This window comes from Limanda limanda, chromosome 14 (assembly GCF_963576545.1).
Source record: "Limanda limanda chromosome 14, fLimLim1.1, whole genome shotgun sequence".
In the NCBI taxonomy this organism is placed as follows: Eukaryota; Metazoa; Chordata; class Actinopteri; order Pleuronectiformes; family Pleuronectidae; genus Limanda; species Limanda limanda.
The window spans coordinates 23,260,036-23,280,247 of record NC_083649.1 but is presented as its reverse complement, the minus strand read 5'-3'; the positions used below and the strand labels follow the sequence as shown (position 1 = coordinate 23,280,247).

Sequence of the window (20,212 nt, the reverse complement as noted above, 5' to 3'; positions counted from 1 at the left end):
ATGAGGTCTTCTACTGTGTGCGTTTTACTGAGCCTGGCAGTGGCAGTTTACTGTGTGCCAGTAGCAGAAATTACTTTGCAGGATGAAAGCTTGGCAGAGGTACGTTTGCTTACTTTGCCTCGTCTGCATGCATTCTCAATATTTTGCTTTTCAGATATGTTTTTGATTTGTGCATTTTGGGAAGCGCCATAGCTTCACAAATTCAAAAAGACTTTCAGTAGACAACTGAATTCTCACCCTCTTTCACAGAGCTATCTGAAGACATTCTTCAACCTAACAGAGGAAAAAGGTCCAGCATCCAGGCAGGGGATCAGTCCGGTGACCAAGAAGCTTTCTGAGATGCAGAGATTCTTTGGTCTCCAGATCACTGGGACGTTGGACGCAGACACCATCTCCATGATGAAGAAGCCCCGCTGTGGCGTTCCAGATGGCAACATCGCCCGTTTCTCCACGTTTGGAAGCAACCTCAAGTGGGAGAAAAACAGCCTTACCTACAGGTGAATCTGCTGAAGAGAGAGTTTGAAAGGAAGAGTAATAGTAGTAAGTCCATTTAATAATACTGTTGTTGTCTTACAGGATTGAGAACTACACACCTGACATGTCCAGGTCAGAGGTGGACAACTCCATGGAGAAGGCCCTTCAGGTTTGGGCCAAAGTCACTCCCCTGAGATTTACGAGAATCTACAGTGGCACCGCGGACATCTTGATCTCTTTCGGCCGCCAATGTGAGTTCAAAAGAACTTAACTTATGTAGGAGTATAACACCAGTAAAAAGTCTTATCCGCAATATGCTACTCAAAGTACTCTTCATGCAGATGGTTCCTTTCAAATTATCTTTTTTATTTGTAGGACATAACTTATTATTACAAAGTTAATGCATATAAGCACTGCCTAAATGTCATAGTGTTTTCACATGGAGACAACATTGATAACATACTCCTATGAGTACAAGTATGATAGGATAAAATAGCACTGCAATATACTTGATAACCTCAAAATTTGTATCGGAGTAAAAAGCTTATATTTCCTTCTGATATGTGGTGGATTCGAAGTGTAAAGTATCTATAGATACTAAAGGGTATCACTCAATGACTGGCAGAAGATCTTTTTGAACTATTACATCATAGTTTTAAAGTGCACATCACTCAACACAACAAACAGGCAGCAGTCATTCCACAGTGGCATGTCAGTGCTCCAAGCTATTTTTTTCCCACTGTTATTATGGGTCTATGAGTTGTTGACAATGATCTGTCTTTCCTCAGCTCATGTTTGTGTTAAAGATATATCAAGGCATATTTTTGTTTTGTAAATTGCACAAACTTAGAGGTGATCCAACAGTGAGCAAAGGGATACGTTCCAAGCTTTCTTTCTGATACAGAAATGCAACAAGTGCAGAAGAAAATAAGATCACAAACTACATTTAATCGCAATAAAGATCTTCATTGTGTTGAAAATCTCATCTGAATGTGCTCTTACTCATCAGCTCATGGAGATTATTACCCCTTTGATGGCCGGGATGGCACTCTTGCTCATGCCTTCGCCCCGTCTCCTGGCATTGGAGGGGATGCTCATTTTGATGATGATGAGACCTTCACCTTCCGTTCCAACGCAGGTGAGTTTGTTATTTGTGATGTGTAAAGTGAGATATTTGACAGAAGCTGTCAGGATGTATGTTGACATGCTGTAACTTGCCTGTAAATCTGTGTATTCTGCTGTAGGCTACGTCCTCTTCATGGTAGCCGCCCATGAATTCGGCCACTCCCTGGGCTTGTCTCACTCTGATGATCCTGGTGCCCTCATGTACCCTACATACACATACAGAAACCCTGACACCTTCGTTCTGCCCCGTGATGATGTCAAAGGCATCCAGTCTCTCTACGGTTAGTACTGATTAGTGGACAATTGCTTCCTGTTTGCACAACCAGCACTTTGCCAAGATCTCTGCAGATCTCTTGCACAATGTGTTGTGATGGATTCAATGTTTTATGCAATGTGATGCAGGGCTTTCTAAATACTCAGCAGCTCATCTTGTTTCAATTCAAGGTCCAAATCCTGAAAAGGATCCTTCTGTATCTGAACCTACTGCCCCAGCCACCCCTGACGCCTGTGATTCTACTATGGTATTGGATGCTGTCACCACCCTGCGAGGAGAGATGTTCTTCTTCAAAGACAGGTATCAAACATTTTGTCCACCAGAGTGATACAACATCCAAATCTCTACTTGGATTGTTTCTTAACAGAACACTTGTGTTTACAGCTTCTTTTGGCGTAGCTACCCACAAAGCAGGACACCTCAGCAGAGCCTCATCACAAACTTCTGGCCCAGTGCCCCCGTCAACATCGACGCTGCTTATGAGAGCCGGCAGTCAGACAGAATCTTTTTATTTAAAGGTACGTGTCCTCTGTGTCAGACAACACAAATCTTCACATTTTATTTCAAAGATACCAACGTTTTTAATTTTTTCGTTCCTACAGGTCGCAAAGTGTGGGCCTTTAGTGGCTATAATCCAGTGCGGGGCTATCCCAAAAGACTTACCAGTATCGGTCTGCCAAGACGGGTGAAGAAAATCGATGCCGCCCTCTATGACGTACAATCTGGCAAAACTCTGTTCTTTTCAGGGCAATATTACTACAGGTGTGTACAGAGTATAAATAAATTCCTGATTTAACAATAATTAATTATTAACCCTTATTGAATGTAGCTAATTATTGCCTGTTTCTTCAGTTATGATGAGGTCAGGAAGTCTATGGACCAAGGATTCCCCAAACGTGTTGATCAGACCTTCTCTGGAGTGAGAAAGGTGACTGGAGCTTTCCAGTACAGAGGTGAGTAGAGAAATGACAAGATGTTCACAGTTAACCAGACAAACTGCAATCCTCAAAATGTTTTATGGTTTTTTGGTTCATACACCAGCTCAATGTTGATGAGAAGACCAAAACCACTCACACATCTGTGCATTGAGAAGTTATTTTATCTACCTTTAGTTGTCTATTATAACCTCTAAAGCTCCCTTTTGACTATGTCATATCTTGTTTGTTTTTGTTTTTTATTCAAAAGTGTCAAAATTACAAGTTCTGGCTTTACAAAGTGCCATAGCGAAATAGGGTTTCCATCAGTTGGCTGGTAATCTCATTACAATGACTCAAGGAAACAAATAGTCTCCAGTTATCAGTTTGGCATAAATTTTATCTAACTATTGAAGCCATGCATGCATTTAACTAAACTATTCCCATCACAGATGTTAACATTGAGCCTCTGTTCTGCAGGTTTCACATACATCTACAGTGGACCCTACATGTTTGAGTATGACCTGAGGACTGGGAGGTTGTACCGTGTATTGAGGAACAGCTACTTCTTGCGCTGCACTAACTTCTAGCACAGTTTACCATCTGAGTTGTTTATAGCCATGCATGTGAATGAGAGTGAATGTACAACTAACAGTGTTAAAATATTACATTTGAATATTTTTATTCAAGTCTATAAAATTCCTTTATTTTTGAAAAGTTCATACGTAAAGTAGACATTATTTTTGTATACTTATCTACATTTCAATTTTCTTTATGTGTTAAGTCTAAACATCACAAAGCAATTTATTGGAATCAACTCATTAACCTATGATAATATGTTTCATGTAATGTCAATCAACTTAAACTTTTTTTTATAAATTCCGACCACTTAAGAACTTATAAACATGAGTTCTAAATTTAGGTGTTTTGACGAGAAAAGATGATTAAATTAACTATTAATCGCTCACTCAACTCTCTAAATTAGGTATCTCAAGAAACTAGCATATTGGCAGACTGACCCCCCCAACAAACTTGCCACGATGAGTTGAAATTTCCACTTTTCAGAATATAGTTCTGCATTCCCCCTCTACACCTATTTCCTTTTCGATTCTTACGATATCACTGCCAGCAGCTGAACATGAAGCCTTTGAAAGAACAGTGGAATGAATTGGCTTCTATATCAGTGATTGTAAATGTAAATATGACGCTTTGGTGACTGGTACTTCATTCAGTTATAGAACAATCCACAAATGAAATAAATCCAACTTTCAAGCACTTTCACATATCAGCTACATTACGAAATAAGAATTCCTATAAAATGTATTTTTTATTTAATTTGGGTTTGGATTTTCTGACTGACCTTTACTTATTTTCTGTTTGCTGACGGTATCATTTATTTACTAAACTGCAGGCAAAATGTAGTAAAGGTTCAGTTCATGAATCAATTCCTCTTCATGTTATCAGGATCCTTGTGAAAACGTTTTATGTGCATGTTCAAATTTCAAAAGGTGACATTAATAAACAGTGTAGCATCACTAATTTACAAATACAAAATACATTGAATTGTTTTCATTTTGTGAATGTACATTTATTGGGAGATGTAAAAAACTTGTAGAGAGAACTTTTTATGTACGGTACTCTTCATAAAGCGCGCAAGACTAAAAACACAAAATTGTTTTCTGCAAATAAAAGTACGAACAAAGAACAAAGGAGGATATTGTGTTAATTTCTTGTCATTTGTTTAGTTTTAGTTGCAAAAAGAGGTAATTCAGCAGAAGGTAGTATTGCCTTATATTTTCTTTAGAGTGTATTTTTCTCATTGCTAATATTTTACTCTTGGTCAGGAGTCCTTTAACGTGTTATGAACAAATGAAATTATTTCATAAAAAGCAAACAGTGGACAAAGACTTGTTGACAGAGACTAGCCATTGATAGTGTTTTTTAATAAGAAATCAGGAATTTAGGAGTTTTTGTAAATTTTTCTCTCATAGAGAAACTGGAGACGTGGTCGAAACGAGATGACTTTGGGTTACAGCCAGTATTCATATTAAACCAAAAAGTAATGTTACAGGATTTTACACAAAAATAATGCATAACTGTAGTGTTGTGACAGAGATAAAATCCAACATAACAAAAATAATTAAAACTAAAAAGGAGTGATGCATATGTGTGCACATTGCACAGGATAAGATTTACACACTACATATATTATATTTGTCCTGACAGTGTTTCATAATAATCCAAAACTTTTTCACACAAAATAAAGGTTTTGTGTGAACACTTAACCGTCGCTTTCTATCTCTCTGTCTCACACTCATCGTCGGCCTCAACAGGATGATATAACGCTGGCTCATTAAAACATCACAAGACGCCATTCTCCCAACCAAAGATGCTATTTTGAGATATGACAAATATAAATATTGTGCTACTATTCTTTACTCTAACAGTTCCCAACCTATATGTGTGCTTCAGTCATCCAATTCTCAATACAGACAATTCTAACGGCTCTGGATATCTGACATATATCCGAATCAGGTATCTTCATCAGGTAATTTAACACAACGTAACAGCAATTTAAAGGGATACATTGTGTATGTTGGTATGACTGAAAGTAAGAAAAGAACTTTGTAAGGTGGGCTGGCAGAGCAAAGAGCAACTCTACTTCACCAAGAAACCCCAGATGTTAACTCTTGTCCTCTCTTGTCTCCTGTTGATGGTTCATTCAGTACAGTTTCTGATCAACGTCGTGTCCACACAGGCCCACGTTTCTCCAACTCTATCTAACTCCAAATCTCAACTCTTCTCCTCTCCAACTCCCCCGGACATCATCGCAGCTATTATCTCTCCCCTGTTCCTCTAATGGGCCTGTTGAGACACTTGCAGGAATGTTTTATTGCCCCATCATGCATCCCTCTATGCTCTTGCATCTAAAACACTGAAATTGACCGTTTCAGGAAATAACAAGTCTCAGTATCTGAGCAGAGCTGAGCAGAGACGGAGAATAAAGAAGAGAAGAAAGGAGTCATGGAGGGTGCATTGGCTGTTAAAACAGTGATGGTAGTGGTGGCTGTAGCCCTCTGCGGAGCAGTGCCCACAACTTCACCCAGACCAGAAGAGCTCTCTAAAGCCCAGGTAAACATGAGGTGTGGAGTTATTTAACCTGCTGATTTGGGAGAGAAGAGGGTTTAGTATTTTTGTTTGTGATTCTGTAAGAACTATTGATTTCAACCTTGTTAAACATTAAAGTTTCACATGTTTTAATGTTAACATTAAATTAATTATTTACTTACCAATTTCAGTTATATAAATTTCTTACTAAACCCTGTATGTATTTAAAGTCAGCTCTTCTGTATAACAACTGGTTTTAAGACTTTGAAGTTGAGGTTTCAATCAGGTATAGTTTAAAAAAATATAAAAACAGGTGGACCAAAGCCTCTGTCACACATCACGCTGGAAACAGCTTTTTTTTACCTGATGAGGAATCATCATACGATGATACAGATTTTCAGAACAGGCATGTTCATTTAATATGTTGTAGCTGGTGTTGCAACAGGAGAGCAGCTGGTAGTCACTAATCAACCTTTTTCCATTAGCAACAACAATCTGATTTCATGTTGAGCATAACTGCAGAACTCAGAAAATAGTTGGAACTGCAAACTGTAAGGAAAAGCCAATACTCCCTGCAATATTAGAGTTTGCTCCGCTGAGAATTAAGATGATAAGACAATGATCTGTAACCCATGTTTTGCCAGTTGAACACTTTTAATGTGAAGCAGCTGCAGGAAATAGGACATGTTCAGCTTCACCTTCTTAATACAGCTCTGACACAGAGTGAACAGTAAACTGCAGGGGCTGGTAGCAGTTAGATAAAATGCATGAACCGTATTTAATCTAGTGTTAATGCCTTATTACACAATTGTGCAGGAATGATGAACTCCATCAGTGAAACAGTGAAAAGGAAAGTAACTGGATTTTAGAACAGTGAATTGCTATTACAGGAAAAAAAAATGTTTTATGCACACAACTGAATTAAATAAGTTAGAGATTAGTCTATATTTTTCTATAAGGTTTGATTTCATGAAAACCTGAACTTATTCCTTATGAATGTTCACTTATCTTATCAAAAAACTCTGTATATGCTGCATTTTAATTGCATATAAGAATGTTTTATTTGTTATTTTTTGTCTTCGACCAGGATTATCTGTCTCAGTTTTTCTCCGAAGTGGGCGTCAGTGCACCCAACAGTGTCTGGCGCAGCTCTCTAGACTCCTTTGAAGAAACTCTGAAAAAAATGCAGGGCTTTTACGGCCTGGAGGTGACAGGGCAGTTAGACACCAACACTATGGACGTGATGAATCGCCCCCGCTGTGGCTTCACAGACGTCAGCCGATACAGCCACTTCGACGGTGGACCAAAGTGGGAGAAGACTCTGGTCACATACAGGTACTGAGCAAGATCTCCATGCCAGAACAAAAGGCAACAAGTCCCTGCCTGCAGTTCACACAAACACAGAACGAAACAAAGCTCTTAAATACTTAAAGCCTTGTCACTCTCACACTGCATGTAGGATAACTAACTACACACCGGACCTGAGTCAAGGGGATGTGGATGCCACCATAGCCAAGGCTCTACAACTCTACAGCGACGTCATTCCTCTGGATTTCAAGCAGATTTACAGCGGCACCGCGGACATCATGATCGTTTTCAAGAGTCGAAGTAACTCAGTACCGTCGATGCCTTTGAGAAAATGTTTGATCCAGTGGTAACTTTGTTCCTTTTCTTACCAGACCATGGAGACTTTTCTCCATTTGATGGGCAAAGTGGGGTGTTGGCCCATGCATTCTCCCCTGGAGAAGGTCATGGAGGTGACACCCACTTTGATGAAGATGAAACCTGGACTCTGACCTCAGGAGGTGCAGCACCATTGAGATGATATGATTCCATAGCTAATTAAGTACCTCCAGTAACTGTATATGTGTATGTGCAGGAACCAACCTGTTCTTGGTAGCAGCCCATGAGTTTGGCCATGCACTTGGACTGGCTCACTCTCAGATCCAGACAGCGCTGATGTTTCCCACCTACATTTATGTGAACACAGAGGGGTACAAGCTGCCGGATGACGACATACAGGGAGTACAAGCAATCTACGGTGAGATGCATGGTGTTATAAAATCAAAACAGTTTTCATGAATTCCCTGACAGAGTTTGTTTTTTTGCTTTTAAAGGAATCAGAGAACCATCAGTTCAACCAGAGGCTGAACCTGAACCAAATCCACAGCCTACTATAAAACCTTTGCCGAGACCACAACCTAGACCCGAACCAGATCCTGAACCCACACCAGACCGGTGCAGCAGGGACATGATTTTTGATGCTGCAATCGCCATCCAGAGAAACCTTTACTTCTTTAAAGATGGGTGAGACATTTCAGCCAATTATTTTGTTATGTTATCATTGAGGTTTGACGTTAAAGCGAGGGCCGGTGAGCCTGGAACAGTTAGAAGAGCAGGCTACAATGTGCAACCAATGACACTAGCCTTCTTTTCAAAGCTATGCCCCCAAAAAACATGAACGTGCTCTGACTGACAAGCTGACTTTTCCATGACTCGCCCACTAACTTCTGGCCATTGTTGCTGCTTCAGTCGTGTATGCCTTCGAGGCTGAAGCCTCCGGTCATATGCAGTGAGAGCACAGTCAGTAAGTGACAAAGAGGTATTACAGCCCATCATTTCTACATGAATTACGGTTCTATAAGGGGCATAGACACCGGCTTTTTTGCAGATATCTTTATTTATTGATGGCTATCTGGGCCTGAGTGGGATTTCAACAAATACAAAAGTTTTTAAACCTACCCTCCCTTTAACATGTTGCTCCTCAGAGCTGTGATCTTCAGTGCGAGTCAGCATATATTGGTATTTTGTGTTTTTTTGGTCAGACATTTCTGGAAGAGGAGCAGCTCCTGGGATGGCATCACTAGGAAGAGTATTCAGTCTACCTGGCCCGGAATCAGTCAAGTTGATGCCGCTTATGAGTATAAAAAGACTGTCATTTTCTTTGAAGGTAAAAAATGAAGCCTTTTTTTTGTTTTTTTTGTTTTTGAGAAAATATAAGCTATTAAAAAATGCCTGTGCACAGGGATATACAACATTAGTAATTGTCTATCTTTTCATGCCATAGGGGATCATTACTGGGGGATCAGGGGAAACACTGTCCTACCTGGTTATCCCAAACCTCTCAGAGACTTACGCATCCCTGTCTATATCAACAAAGTCGATGCTGCTGTCCACGTGGAATTTACAGGCAGAACCCTCTTCTTTGTGAGGAACAAATACTGGAGGTGGGTAATGTAAAAAAGCCATGTACATAAAGGCTGAATCCGTATATAGACTTTGTGTTGCTGAAAACCTTTCCTCATTTTATTCATAGCTACAATGAAAGAAGGCGCAAAATGGATCGGGGATACCCCAAACTCATAAAGACAGAGATCCCTGGGATTGGCAATCGAGTGGATGCTGTTTTTGAGAACAGAGGTAGGTAACAGTGACAGTCCCTCTGCTGCAGCATGATGTTCCTGTTTGGCTTGATTTTAATGATGCAACCCTCTCTTCAGGTTACCTGTACTTTTCAAGTGGATCCAGACAGACAGAGTACGACTACCTACGAAGAAGAGTGATCCGCACCTTATCAAACAACGCATGGATGGATTGTGACTAAAAATACTAAAAGGCTTCCACATAAACACACAAGAAAAGGGAAACAATTCTACAAATCAGTTTTCTTAAGATCTTGATTTCTTGGACAATGGATCAATAGATAACTTTTTTTTATTTTGGATGTGGGTCCCTACCTTTTAATATAGTAGTGATTTAGAAGAGAATAAAAAAAATGTTTAAGTGTTGATCGTGAAATGAAATATAAATGTTTTTACATTAATAGAATAACAGAGCTCAACAGGCTGCTGCAGCGGTGGTGGCAGTTTTTGTAATAACACACACACACACACACACATGCAGTGCTAGCGTGCAACAAAGCAAAGGCCTTTTCCTTTAACTCATTGTGAGTTATTGTAGTTTTCAACAAGAGATGTATAAAGTATGATAATCTTTGTTATCTGGGGTTGTTTTTTTTGGACATTCATCCATTTATTAACTAAACATTTACTGTAATCAAGTTTTAAATGTGAACAATAAAGAATCAGTTCAAAAACATTGTGTATGCATGTGAATGCACACATCAGCCTGGAAAATAGAAACATATGCAATTCATGATTAAAACTATGGAGCACGTTGAGTATTCTTTCTCACTAGAGAAACTTTTTTTCCTGTTTATGTTTTATTGGGACCTGCAGTCAAAAGAAGAGTTCTTCAAAACACACCTTACAGCTCTTTTGGTGCTTTGAAGAGCTTATTGATGATAATTTGTCTTTCATTGTTGACATTTCTTTTGACTACTGAATTCAAAAAAGGATTCCTTGGGTTCAGACATTCATATTTGACTCGAAACGGCATCATTTACAACCATGTTTTTAGCCTAAAAGTCTTCTGATATCGTTCGGCGCGTTCGGGGGGGTGTTCACGTACACACCTGAAAACCGCACACACTCATGCTTAAGGGCACTCACACCGGGCTGGTTTGCATCGCTACGTCTGCTGGCTACTATATATGTACATCTCTGGAAAAAATTAAGAGACTACTCCAAATTGTTCATAAATCAGCTTCTCTACGTGTATGGCAGCCGTTCCATTCCAGTGTCTGTTGAATTCCAATACAGGCAGACCTGATTCTACTTAATGAGGAACTGATTAGGTGATCACCTGAACCAAATCTTATTCAATGAAGAAAAGTATAAAAAACAGTATTGTGGTCATCACTACCCTCTTGCAATAGGACCAGCTGGATGGCAGAAACAGTGCTGGTATCACAACATCAGCATCACACATTGACGTAGACATGCAACCTGGATTATTTTTCCTAGACCCATTCTGTATAAGTGATATAAAATAAATACATACAATATAAATAAATATATTAACACAATTATCATTTTATGATGCATTTTAATGTTAGTAGGGTATTGATGTTATGGCGTTAATAATTCCTTTTACTTCTTTGACTGAGATTTATTGTTTTGTGTGTCAAGCCAAAGATTACAGATAATAAAGTACAAATAGGCCATGCATTAGTTAAAAAAGGTGCACGATATAATATATTTAATCAGAAATATCAGCTGATCTCTGTCATTCGGCTGCATAATGATCAAGTACTAATCAATACTGATCACAAAGCTGAGGCTTATCGTTTAGATTTCAGGAATTTGTTGCGCTTTGTTAGACATTAAATGCTATTATCCCCTTAACGTGTAAGTCAATTGAAGAGTAAAGAGTTCATAAAGCTCTATCTAAAGATGAACGCCTGGATTCTACTGTAAAACTACAACGACCATGATGCCCGGCCAGCCGTGACGTTAGAGGGAACACACCTCTCACTATGATTGGCTGCTGCGTGTCGTCACTCCGCTGCACGTCTGAAGGTGAAGTGGATACAGGCGTGTGAGTCCCAGTCCAGTTCTCGGTACAACATGTCCTCCGCTGGACTTTTAAACATGCACGCTCACGGCTGCAGACGCCTGGTAAGCGTGCGTGTGTGAAAGAACCCGATGCTCAGTAGCATGCTAGCTGTAGCATATGTTTGACCGCGAGTAAACACGAGGCCCTGGCTGGGTTAAAGCTTCTCGTTTAAGCTGTTTGTGTTTGTCCTTGACCATAATAATGAAACAGCCTGGAAACAGCCTGGAAACAGCCAGTAACCGCAGCAGGTGTCTCACAGTGATGTAGTGAAGCTAAACCAAGTCAATGCAGTAACTGTAAAGTGGTATTTCTCAAGAAGCTAGCAGTTATAACAACAACTCTGCAGCTAAGCTAACTGGAAACAGAGACAGCTAGAAGAGACTCTTTTCTGCACCTAGCGTAAACAAAAGCTATTTTAGCCACATCATAAGCTGATGTCTACTGCTTCTGCTTACTCTTCATTTTGCCATTCATTTTGCCATTGCTAATAACCTACTTGTTATGCTAACAGCTGTCTAGCCTGTGTCCCAGCACTGATATGGGGGAGCTTCAGGTTAGACCTCACTGTTTGTCATGAATGGAGCATAAACTCTTTGTCTTCACGTTGCAGGCTCACAAGTACCTGTCAAGAACCTACACATCTCGGCCCTCGCTCAATGTAAGTCAATGACACGCACTCCTAACGGTCCAGTGTGTCAGATTTAGGTGAAAGGGATCTATTGGCAGAAATTGAATACACCTAGTGGTGTCCTCACTAGTGTGTTTCATTTAAACTGTAAGAATTGTTGTTTTCTTTACCTCAGAATGGGCCCTTTATTTTTAAATACTTTATATTTACATCTTGAGCGGTTCTTCTCTACGGAGGCCACTATGTTTTTTACAGTCGTCCACTGGACAAACTAAACACCTTTTTGAGTTTCTATGACAACTGAAGGCCACCACAGGTTCCGATTCATGTTTGGAAGGGGAGGATGATGTGAGGGGTATTCAGCTGCAACATGCAGCTTCACCACTAGATGTCACTTAATATTACAAACTGAACCTTTAATGCATACTTGTCGTGGCTGGTTTCAGGAAGTCGTCATCGTCAGCGCAGTCCGCACTCCAATGGGCTCCTTCAGAGGAAGCCTGGCAGCAGTACCAGCCACTAAACTGGGCTCCATCGCTATCAAAGGAGCCATAGACAAAGCAGGTATGTTCACGTGGGTCGTTTGGAGTAGATTTATTCATCCAGTCATTATATAAGTTGTGACTACATGTATAACTCAACTAACCCCGTGCATTGGTTAATCATCATCCGCAAATATGTCAATTTATGACAAAGCTAATAAACCTGATGTAAAATATGAAAATATTATAAGTAGATTATGAATGAGTTGTTGGTCGGATGTGTGTATTTGGTGAGTTGACTTATTGCTTTTTGTGTTTAGGAATCTCTCCTGAGGAGGTGAAGGAGGTCTACATGGGCAATGTGCTTCAGGCAGGAGAAGGACAGGCTCCCACCAGACAAGCCTTGCTTGGCGCAGGTGTGGACCTAATTTCTTAATTTTTTGTAACCACAAAATATAGATGTCCAGAAATCAGCTGCATATGTGTCGTCTTGGTTGGAACGAAACCAGCCCTGTCAGCTCTCTCCACTGTAAGACTGTTCACAGCCAATTGATGCTGTTTCTGTTCAAATTCTAATCTGAAAGTCACAGAATATACATGTCCAGGGCATCAAATTTTCAAAAACAAGCGCTTACCTGAAGGTTGACAGAAGCGTGGTTCATCTCCAGCAGCTTTGTGAGGCCTCTTTCAGGGTTTGATAAGTAAACCCAGCCTCTGAAAGAACATTTTTTATAATTGATTATAATTGATGATTAATATTAATTTCACTGGAAGATTGAAACTACTTTCAGAATGTACACACAGCTAGTGTCAAATATACATATCTATTGTGACAGAATGATGCACACAAACACACCAAGGCAAAAGTAGTAGATGATCATTTAATTTTTTTCCTAACTCGAAAACGTCTCTGATTTCATCTCCAGGCTTGACCCTCGGCACTCCAGCAACCACCATCAACAAGGTCTGCGCCTCTGGGATGAAGTCCATCATGATGGCAGCCCAGAGTCTCATGTGTGGACACCAGGTACTACTAAAACACTGCAGCTTTTCAACTTGATAGAAGCTGCTTGCAACCAATGCAATGTGCATAGTGAATAAAGTAGAAAAAAAACATAGATTGTTGTCACATATGGCTTTGCTTGCCATGAAATATGTTTTTCTGTGTTAAAAACACAAATCTGATGTGAGGTAAGATAATAGGGGACTTTATTACGACCAAAAACAAACTGTGTTTACCACACACTGTTAGAATGAAATAGGTCATCACAGACTTTGCCTTGCTGATGTAAGCAGACGACAGGAATAAGGGTGGTGTTGTAAGACATACAGCTCTACTGACAGAAGAGTCTGCCTGTCATGGCGGCTAACAATGGCTTTAGAGAACAGCAACAGCAAAAAATTTACTGTGTTTCACACTGCCAGATGGGTCTTAAAGAAAGTACAGAAAGTGCGGCAGGATTTTATTTTTGTGGCATAAATTAATCAGACTCTGGTTATAATGTTCTGGTTAAAGATCATTTTCTCTGTTTATTCTGTTGTGAACCACAATGTTAATCTGTCTCTGTCTCACACAAACACTTCCCGAACCCGATTCAAAGTAAAAGCACTCCAGCGTTTCACTTTCTGAATCAATTAATTTGATCAAACAAGTCATTGATTGTCATCGACAGACCGGAAGAGGCACGTCTTTATACTGTAGAGTCCTGTACATAATCTGACTTGTATTGAAGGAAATGCCGAGGATAAACCAGCAGCTCTGCCACCAGTAGCGGACTCAAAGCCAAGTGAACAACAGACAACTGACACACAGCTGATCTGCGGCGCAACCGCAGCCCTTGAGTCCAGAAAGTTTCGCGGATCGACAGTGAAGGTTTTGAAGATCGACCCCTAGATCGCGATAATAATCCCTTCCTGTGTTCACACATTAACTTCTCCTGGATTTCTAAAGACTTTGTACTAGGGGGCCAGGTAAATAAAGTAAACCTGTAATGTAAAGCATTTATTTATTTATTATTTTTTCAGGATGTGATGGTGGCAGGAGGAATGGAGAGCATGTCCAACGTACCTTATGTAATGACCAGAGACACCCCAGCGTATGGAGGAGTGAGGGTTGAAGACCTCATTGTGAAGGACGGACTCACTGATGTCTACAACAAATTCCACATGGTAAAAGTCAACTTTATGTGGATTGTCGCCTCACTTAAAATCTTAAGCGTTAATGTAGTTTTACAACATCATAATTCTGGAGAGAGTTTCTTCTATACCTCCTAGTTATACTTTTTAAAAAATGATTCGGACATATGATTACATCTTGCTTCAGGAATTGAATGTAAAGTGTTTCTGATGATGTTTGGGTGGGAAGCTTTTTCAGAAATTGAACATAGGGGTTTACCGTCTTTATAACATGACTTTCCCCTTGTCCCGATCATTTGTTAAGGTAAATAAGATTAATTTATAATTTTGTGTGATTTGTATATATTAATTATCCATTCCTTCTGTCTTTTTCTATTCAACAGGGAAACTGTGCAGAGAACACAGCCAAAAACTCCAACATCACCAGGGAGGAACAGGACGCCTATGCCATCAGCTCCTACAGCCGCAGCAAAGTGGCGTACGAATCTGGAGTGCTGGCCAAGGAGATTGTACCAGTCAGCATTCCCCAGAGAGGTACAGCAAGTTGGCAAAATATGTTTTTCTGTTGGGCAGCATGGGGAGATTGTTCATTCCCACCGCAAAGCATGTCTGATGATGGGATTTTGTAGGCAAACCTGATGTGGTCGTGTGCGAGGACGAAGAGTGGAGGAGGGTCGACTTCAGCAAAGTCCCCAAACTGAAGGCAGTGTTCCAGAAAGAGAATGGTAAATATTTAGTTGTCATGAATTTTTATTTTATTGGATGATTCACCTGTGGAGCTTCAGCAGACACATACGATACTAGTTACTATAGTTGTATTGCAAATATATACATAAAGAATAATTAAGTAATGAGTCTTTCAGAATTTTCTCCTAACTAGTTCACGTTTTTCTAATAGGCACGGTGACAGCAGCTAATGCCAGCACGCTGAACGATGGAGCAGCTGCTCTGGTTTTAATGACAGCAGACGCTGCACAGAGACTCAATGTCACTCCACTGGCAAGGATTGTCTGTAAGTTTTACACACACACAGACACACACAGACAGACACACACAGACACACACAGACACACACAGACACACACAGACACACACAGACACACACAGACACAGAGTAGGCAGTACTGGCGGAGTTTAACTGAAACTCAGGCTGGAACATATGTTAGGTCTTCAGATGAAACATTGGACTGTTGCATTGCATTTATTCTACAGGTAATACAATGAGCATAATAAAAATAATAATAATAAAGTATATTTATATAGCACTTTTCAAAACACAGTTACAAGGTGCTCCACTATTAGCAAGACAACGAATCAAATAAAAAGACGGATTAAGGATAAATGCATAAACTAGTTCAAAGAAATAGGCTTCCACAGACCTGTCTGAGCTGGAGAGGTTTTTGTATCTAATGATTAAAGTATCTTAGAACCCCTCTGAGGAAATTTCTTCTAATTTGGTACAAAGGTTAACTTGGACATGACAATGATTTTAATGTGCAACCGTCTCTGGTTCCACAAAACATCTTAGACATGATGTCTCTAGATTACTACTAAATTACTACTAAATTCTTCAAATTTGCCACAAACATTCACTTGTGAAGGAACTGATTCGAAATTGTTGGTAAAAGGTCACTATGACATCACAACTCATGTTATTGTTTAAAACGCAAAGCAAATTTATATGCTCATTATGCCAAAAAAGCATAATGTATTTTTTATTAACTATCTTCAGTCTTCACTACATACTTATATACATGCGTGTAAACTGCAATTTTACTGGATAGCAGAGGCATAAAAGCCCAAGACAGTAATCTTAGTAGAGTATGTTCAGCAGTTAGAAAATAAAGTTAACTTTATGTTTACATACTTTGTTTTGCTCGGATACTTGTCTGTATTGGTCAAGTTCAAATAAAACAGCCAGTGGTTTAGATATTTCCTGTCCGTTCATAGTTAAACAAATTGAGAAAGTTTTTTTTTCTTCATTTTATTCTGTTAAATTGTGAAGTAACAGAATATGTTGTTTTTTCCACACAGCCTTTGCCGATGCCGCGGTCGCACCCATTGATTTCCCCATTGCTCCTGCATTTGCTGTACCTAAGGTGAGTCCAAGGATTTGATCTGGTGCATTGTGAGATGACCTCAGGTTTCTGTGCATGTGCTTTTCATTGTGTAAGTCCAAAGGCGTTAGCGATCTTACTAAAATGATAAAAACATAAAGACTCCATTTGCCCTCTACTTATATTTGTCCTTGGATGCAATACCTTAGAACATCCTAACACTTCTATGTGTGAATCCATGTCAGGCCCTGGATGCAGCAGGGTTGAAGAAGGAGGATATTGCTATGTGGGAGATCAATGAGGCCTTCAGCGTAGTCGTCCTGGCCAACATCAAGATGTTGGACATTGACTCAGAGAAAGTCAACGTCAATGGTGGAGCTGTGTCCCTGGGACATCCAATTGGGTAAGGTGCTGAGGCCGATGCAGTCTGGCTGTCTGTTTGTTTTTAAAATCAAGTATCTGAGCTGGAATTAAGAGGAAAGCTAAAATGTACAAGCTTTTAAACATTAGCTTTTCCAGGAGTTACTTAGTCAAGGTGAGGAACAAGGTGTGTCCTGTTTTTTCTTTTCCTGTTTCATCCTTCTTCCTTTGCTTTGTGATCTAGACATCTTGTCTTGATACTTTTTAATCTGTTCCACTAGAGGTTCACACAAAAGAAAAAACTGTTATCGATGAGGTGGTTCAGTTAAACAAACTACCTGAATATATATTTACAACTTAAGGCCTTTATTAAAAGTTGGCCCATAACATGGACATCAAATAATTTACAAGACACTGACACATGTTTACATGGAAATGAATTGTTACGTTATTAACCAGATTTAGACAAACTTAATTTTTTGCTTAACCTGAAATAAGGTCATACAATAATCCAATATCAAATTAAAGTTGTAGTTTGTAGAATTTAGTGACATCTGATGGAGAAGTTGCATGTTGCAGCTAAATACCCCTAGCCTTATCCTCCCCTTCCAAACATGGAAGAGAACCTTTGGTAGCCTTCGGTTTTCATAAAAACTCAAAGGGTGTTTAGTTTGCCCAGTCTGGGCTACTACAAGAAACATGACGGCCTCCATAGAGAGAACCCCCCTGATGTTATGTAGAGTTTTTCATTATAAAGGGCCCAGTTAATAAAACAACAATTTGTATAATTTAGATGAAACACACTCAGTATTATTTTTAGGCTAAATTTCTGTCAATAGATCCCTTTCATAGATGCTGAATGCACTAATTGTAAGTCGCTTTGGATAAAAGCATGTGCCAAATGACATGTAATGTAATGTTTCACCTAAATCTTACACATTGGACCTTTAAGACATGTGGAGTATTCTGTAGATATGTCGCATTGTGTAGACATGTTTCTGTCTAAAATGCAGTATAACATCCTATTTGAGTTTTCACAACATTTTACGTCTTCGTCACACGGAGGTTACCAACTGTTTGATGGCACATGTCCTGGGTGCAAACCAAATGAAAACAAAAAAAATTGGTTGCTGATTCTGCAAAATCAAAAAAACATCCAAAATGGTATACAGTAGCAATGTAAATTAAAATATTAAACCTCAGGTTGGGTTTTTAAAAATGGTGGAATAACGCCTGATTTAATGTCTTAGTGGCAAAATGAAACTAAATAAGTGCTTCAAGTTTTTTGTCTTTGCAGGTGCATGTCTGTTGTTTGTGCATGTCAACTTTTTATGGACGTTTTCTTATCACTCGGCAGTACAACAGTTTAACACAAGGCAGACCACTTATTTATTACATGCTACTATTTATCTGTGAGCCAAATCACACCATTCGTATCCGTTACAATCAGAATATGTCAAAATGAATGTTATTCTTTTCTGAATTCTTTATTTTGCACTTAGTATTTAACAACAGACTTTTAGAAAATACACTTTTTAAAGAACTGGCTGTGAGCATAAATCTGCTGTAAACCCTTGGGGGTCAAGCAAGATGAGCTGTTCCAGTTTGTACCTTCTGGATCATACTCCCCCTTTAAAAAGTAACAGATTCAGACACATTCATTCCCACTGCCATTTCACTTCTGAACTCAGGCAGATGGCGTTCTTGTTGGTTGTTAAGTATTTATTATTCTAGTTTCTATTGTACTTATTCATTAATATTTTATTTATTCAACAATTTTAAGGTCAACTAGGGACGACTATTGTTTTTCCTAATGGGACGTTCTGTGCCTACCTCCCCTTCTATGTTATGTCATGCTTTTTATTGTCCATGTTTTGCTGCAAAAGCAATTCATCTCTGGTGACAAGGTTGAAGTTAAGCACAACATCAGGTCATCAGCTGGGTTGTAAACAAAATATAGTTGGGGTTTATAACTAATACTTTATTTGCCTTTCCATTTGGCAGGATGTCTGGGGCGAGAATTGTCGGTCACATGGTGCACAATCTGAAATCAGGTCAGTACGGGCTGGCAAGCATCTGCAACGGAGGCGGTGGAGCTTCATCTATTATCATCCAGAAGTTGTAGGAATCTTGAAACTTTTCTCTCCCTGATACACTCGTTGAAGTATTTGTTGACAAACTTTTGATTCTGAATGTTATGAAACCTGTTAACTCCCTTTTCACTGTAAGGAAAGCATCTGTTACAACTGTGGCCTTAGTCCAACATGACATCATGACTCCAGCATTGAACACTCCCTTGTTTGTCAAAACCACTTGTGAAAAAAATTGATAAATATTTAACTCTGTTGAAATGGTTGAATAAATACTGTAGTTTTCATGAAACCACTTTTGTGTTATTGATCCTTATTGCCACACTATGATGTTGATAGAAAGGTTTGACCATCAGTTATTCAAATTTGACAGCCAGCTTTATTGTTTTGTATTTCATTTTTAATGCTTAACCTAGAATTTGAAGTACAGTAATGTAGATGTGGTACTGTAATTTTCAATTTGGCCACTAGATGTGGCCATTTTCATTGTAATAACTGTCTCAGTAGAATTGTTATGGTGTCCATAATATCTTAACACATTTAAATTTGTTGGTGTATATATCAAATGACACACCTACAGTCTATTATATTAAATGAGAATTCACTTAACTGTTTTGAAGATTATCTCAAGATGTTATGCTGATGGTTATCAATCCATGAACTTTAATATAAAAGATCACTTTCATTCACATTGTTTAATATAGTTAAATAATTGTTAAGTATAACGGTTTAGACAATTTATCTATGGTTTGACTTATTTTAAATACAACAACACCCTCTATTTCTTAAGTAGTTTAAAATGTCTATGTTGATTTCTGTGCCATACAGGAAACTAACCTTAAATCAAAGAAAAAACAGCGCTTGCCGTTTTCTGTTTCACTGACACAACTCTCCTCAATAGGGAACATCTATTGAAAGTTAAAACTGAAATAAATAGGGGCCTCCTTCACTAGTTTAGGGTGGTCAGTTAGAGCGCGCCAGAGCCTGGGAAATGCTGGTGGATGTGGCTACGGCCAGCAGCTTGCAGTCCCATCACAAATAAAAGGCCAACACCCTGTGTGTCATTGTTTGCTTCGTAGGCAATGACAGAACCCTGTTGATGAAGTA

At 39.2% G+C, this 20,212-nt stretch overlaps 2 protein-coding genes across 2 annotated transcripts; both read left to right on the top strand.

The window, feature by feature from the left end:
* LOC133019018 (uncharacterized) lies at window positions 1-9,499 on the top strand. The gene is made up of 20 exons (XM_061085353.1): window positions 1-99; window positions 250-497; window positions 577-725; window positions 1,484-1,612; window positions 1,719-1,880; window positions 2,044-2,173; window positions 2,258-2,391; window positions 2,476-2,635; window positions 2,726-2,826; window positions 3,268-3,363; window positions 5,777-5,919; window positions 6,983-7,230; window positions 7,355-7,503; window positions 7,575-7,700; window positions 7,775-7,948; window positions 8,031-8,202; window positions 8,721-8,845; window positions 8,963-9,122; window positions 9,212-9,315; window positions 9,396-9,499. Exons 1-20 carry the CDS (start codon window positions 1-3, stop codon window positions 9,497-9,499), a joined length of 2,913 nt encoding a protein of 970 aa, XP_060941336.1.
* Window positions 9,500-11,313: 1,814 nt separating this feature from the next.
* Window positions 11,314-19,400, top strand: acat1 (acetyl-CoA acetyltransferase 1). Its single transcript, XM_061085759.1, has 12 exons — window positions 11,314-11,414; window positions 11,963-12,010; window positions 12,427-12,544; window positions 12,783-12,878; window positions 13,389-13,489; window positions 14,488-14,631; window positions 14,982-15,132; window positions 15,228-15,323; window positions 15,497-15,610; window positions 16,633-16,697; window positions 16,901-17,058; window positions 19,020-19,400. Exons 1-12 carry the CDS (start codon window positions 11,364-11,366, stop codon window positions 19,138-19,140), a joined length of 1,263 nt encoding a protein of 420 aa, XP_060941742.1. The 5' UTR covers window positions 11,314-11,363; the 3' UTR covers window positions 19,141-19,400.
* The last annotated feature ends 812 nt before the right edge of the window (window positions 19,401-20,212 follow it).

Bases quoted from the DNA above. Each gene is read 5' to 3' on its own strand.
- LOC133019018 (XM_061085353.1), top strand. From the start codon at position 1: ATGAGGTCTTCTACTGTGTGCGTTTTACTGAGCCTGGCAGTGGCAGTT. The intron at 2,174-2,257 runs GTATCAAACATT...TTGTGTTTACAG, and splicing joins ATGTTCTTCTTCAAAGACAG to CTTCTTTTGGCGTAGCTACC. The intron at 7,701-7,774 runs GTGCAGCACCAT...GTGTATGTGCAG, and splicing joins CTGGACTCTGACCTCAGGAG to GAACCAACCTGTTCTTGGTA.
- acat1 (XM_061085759.1), top strand. From the start codon at position 11,364: ATGTCCTCCGCTGGACTTTTAAACATGCACGCTCACGGCTGCAGACGC. The intron at 13,490-14,487 runs GTACTACTAAAA...TTATTTTTTCAG, and splicing joins GTCTCATGTGTGGACACCAG to GATGTGATGGTGGCAGGAGG. The intron at 16,698-16,900 runs GTGAGTCCAAGG...AATCCATGTCAG, and splicing joins CTGCATTTGCTGTACCTAAG to GCCCTGGATGCAGCAGGGTT.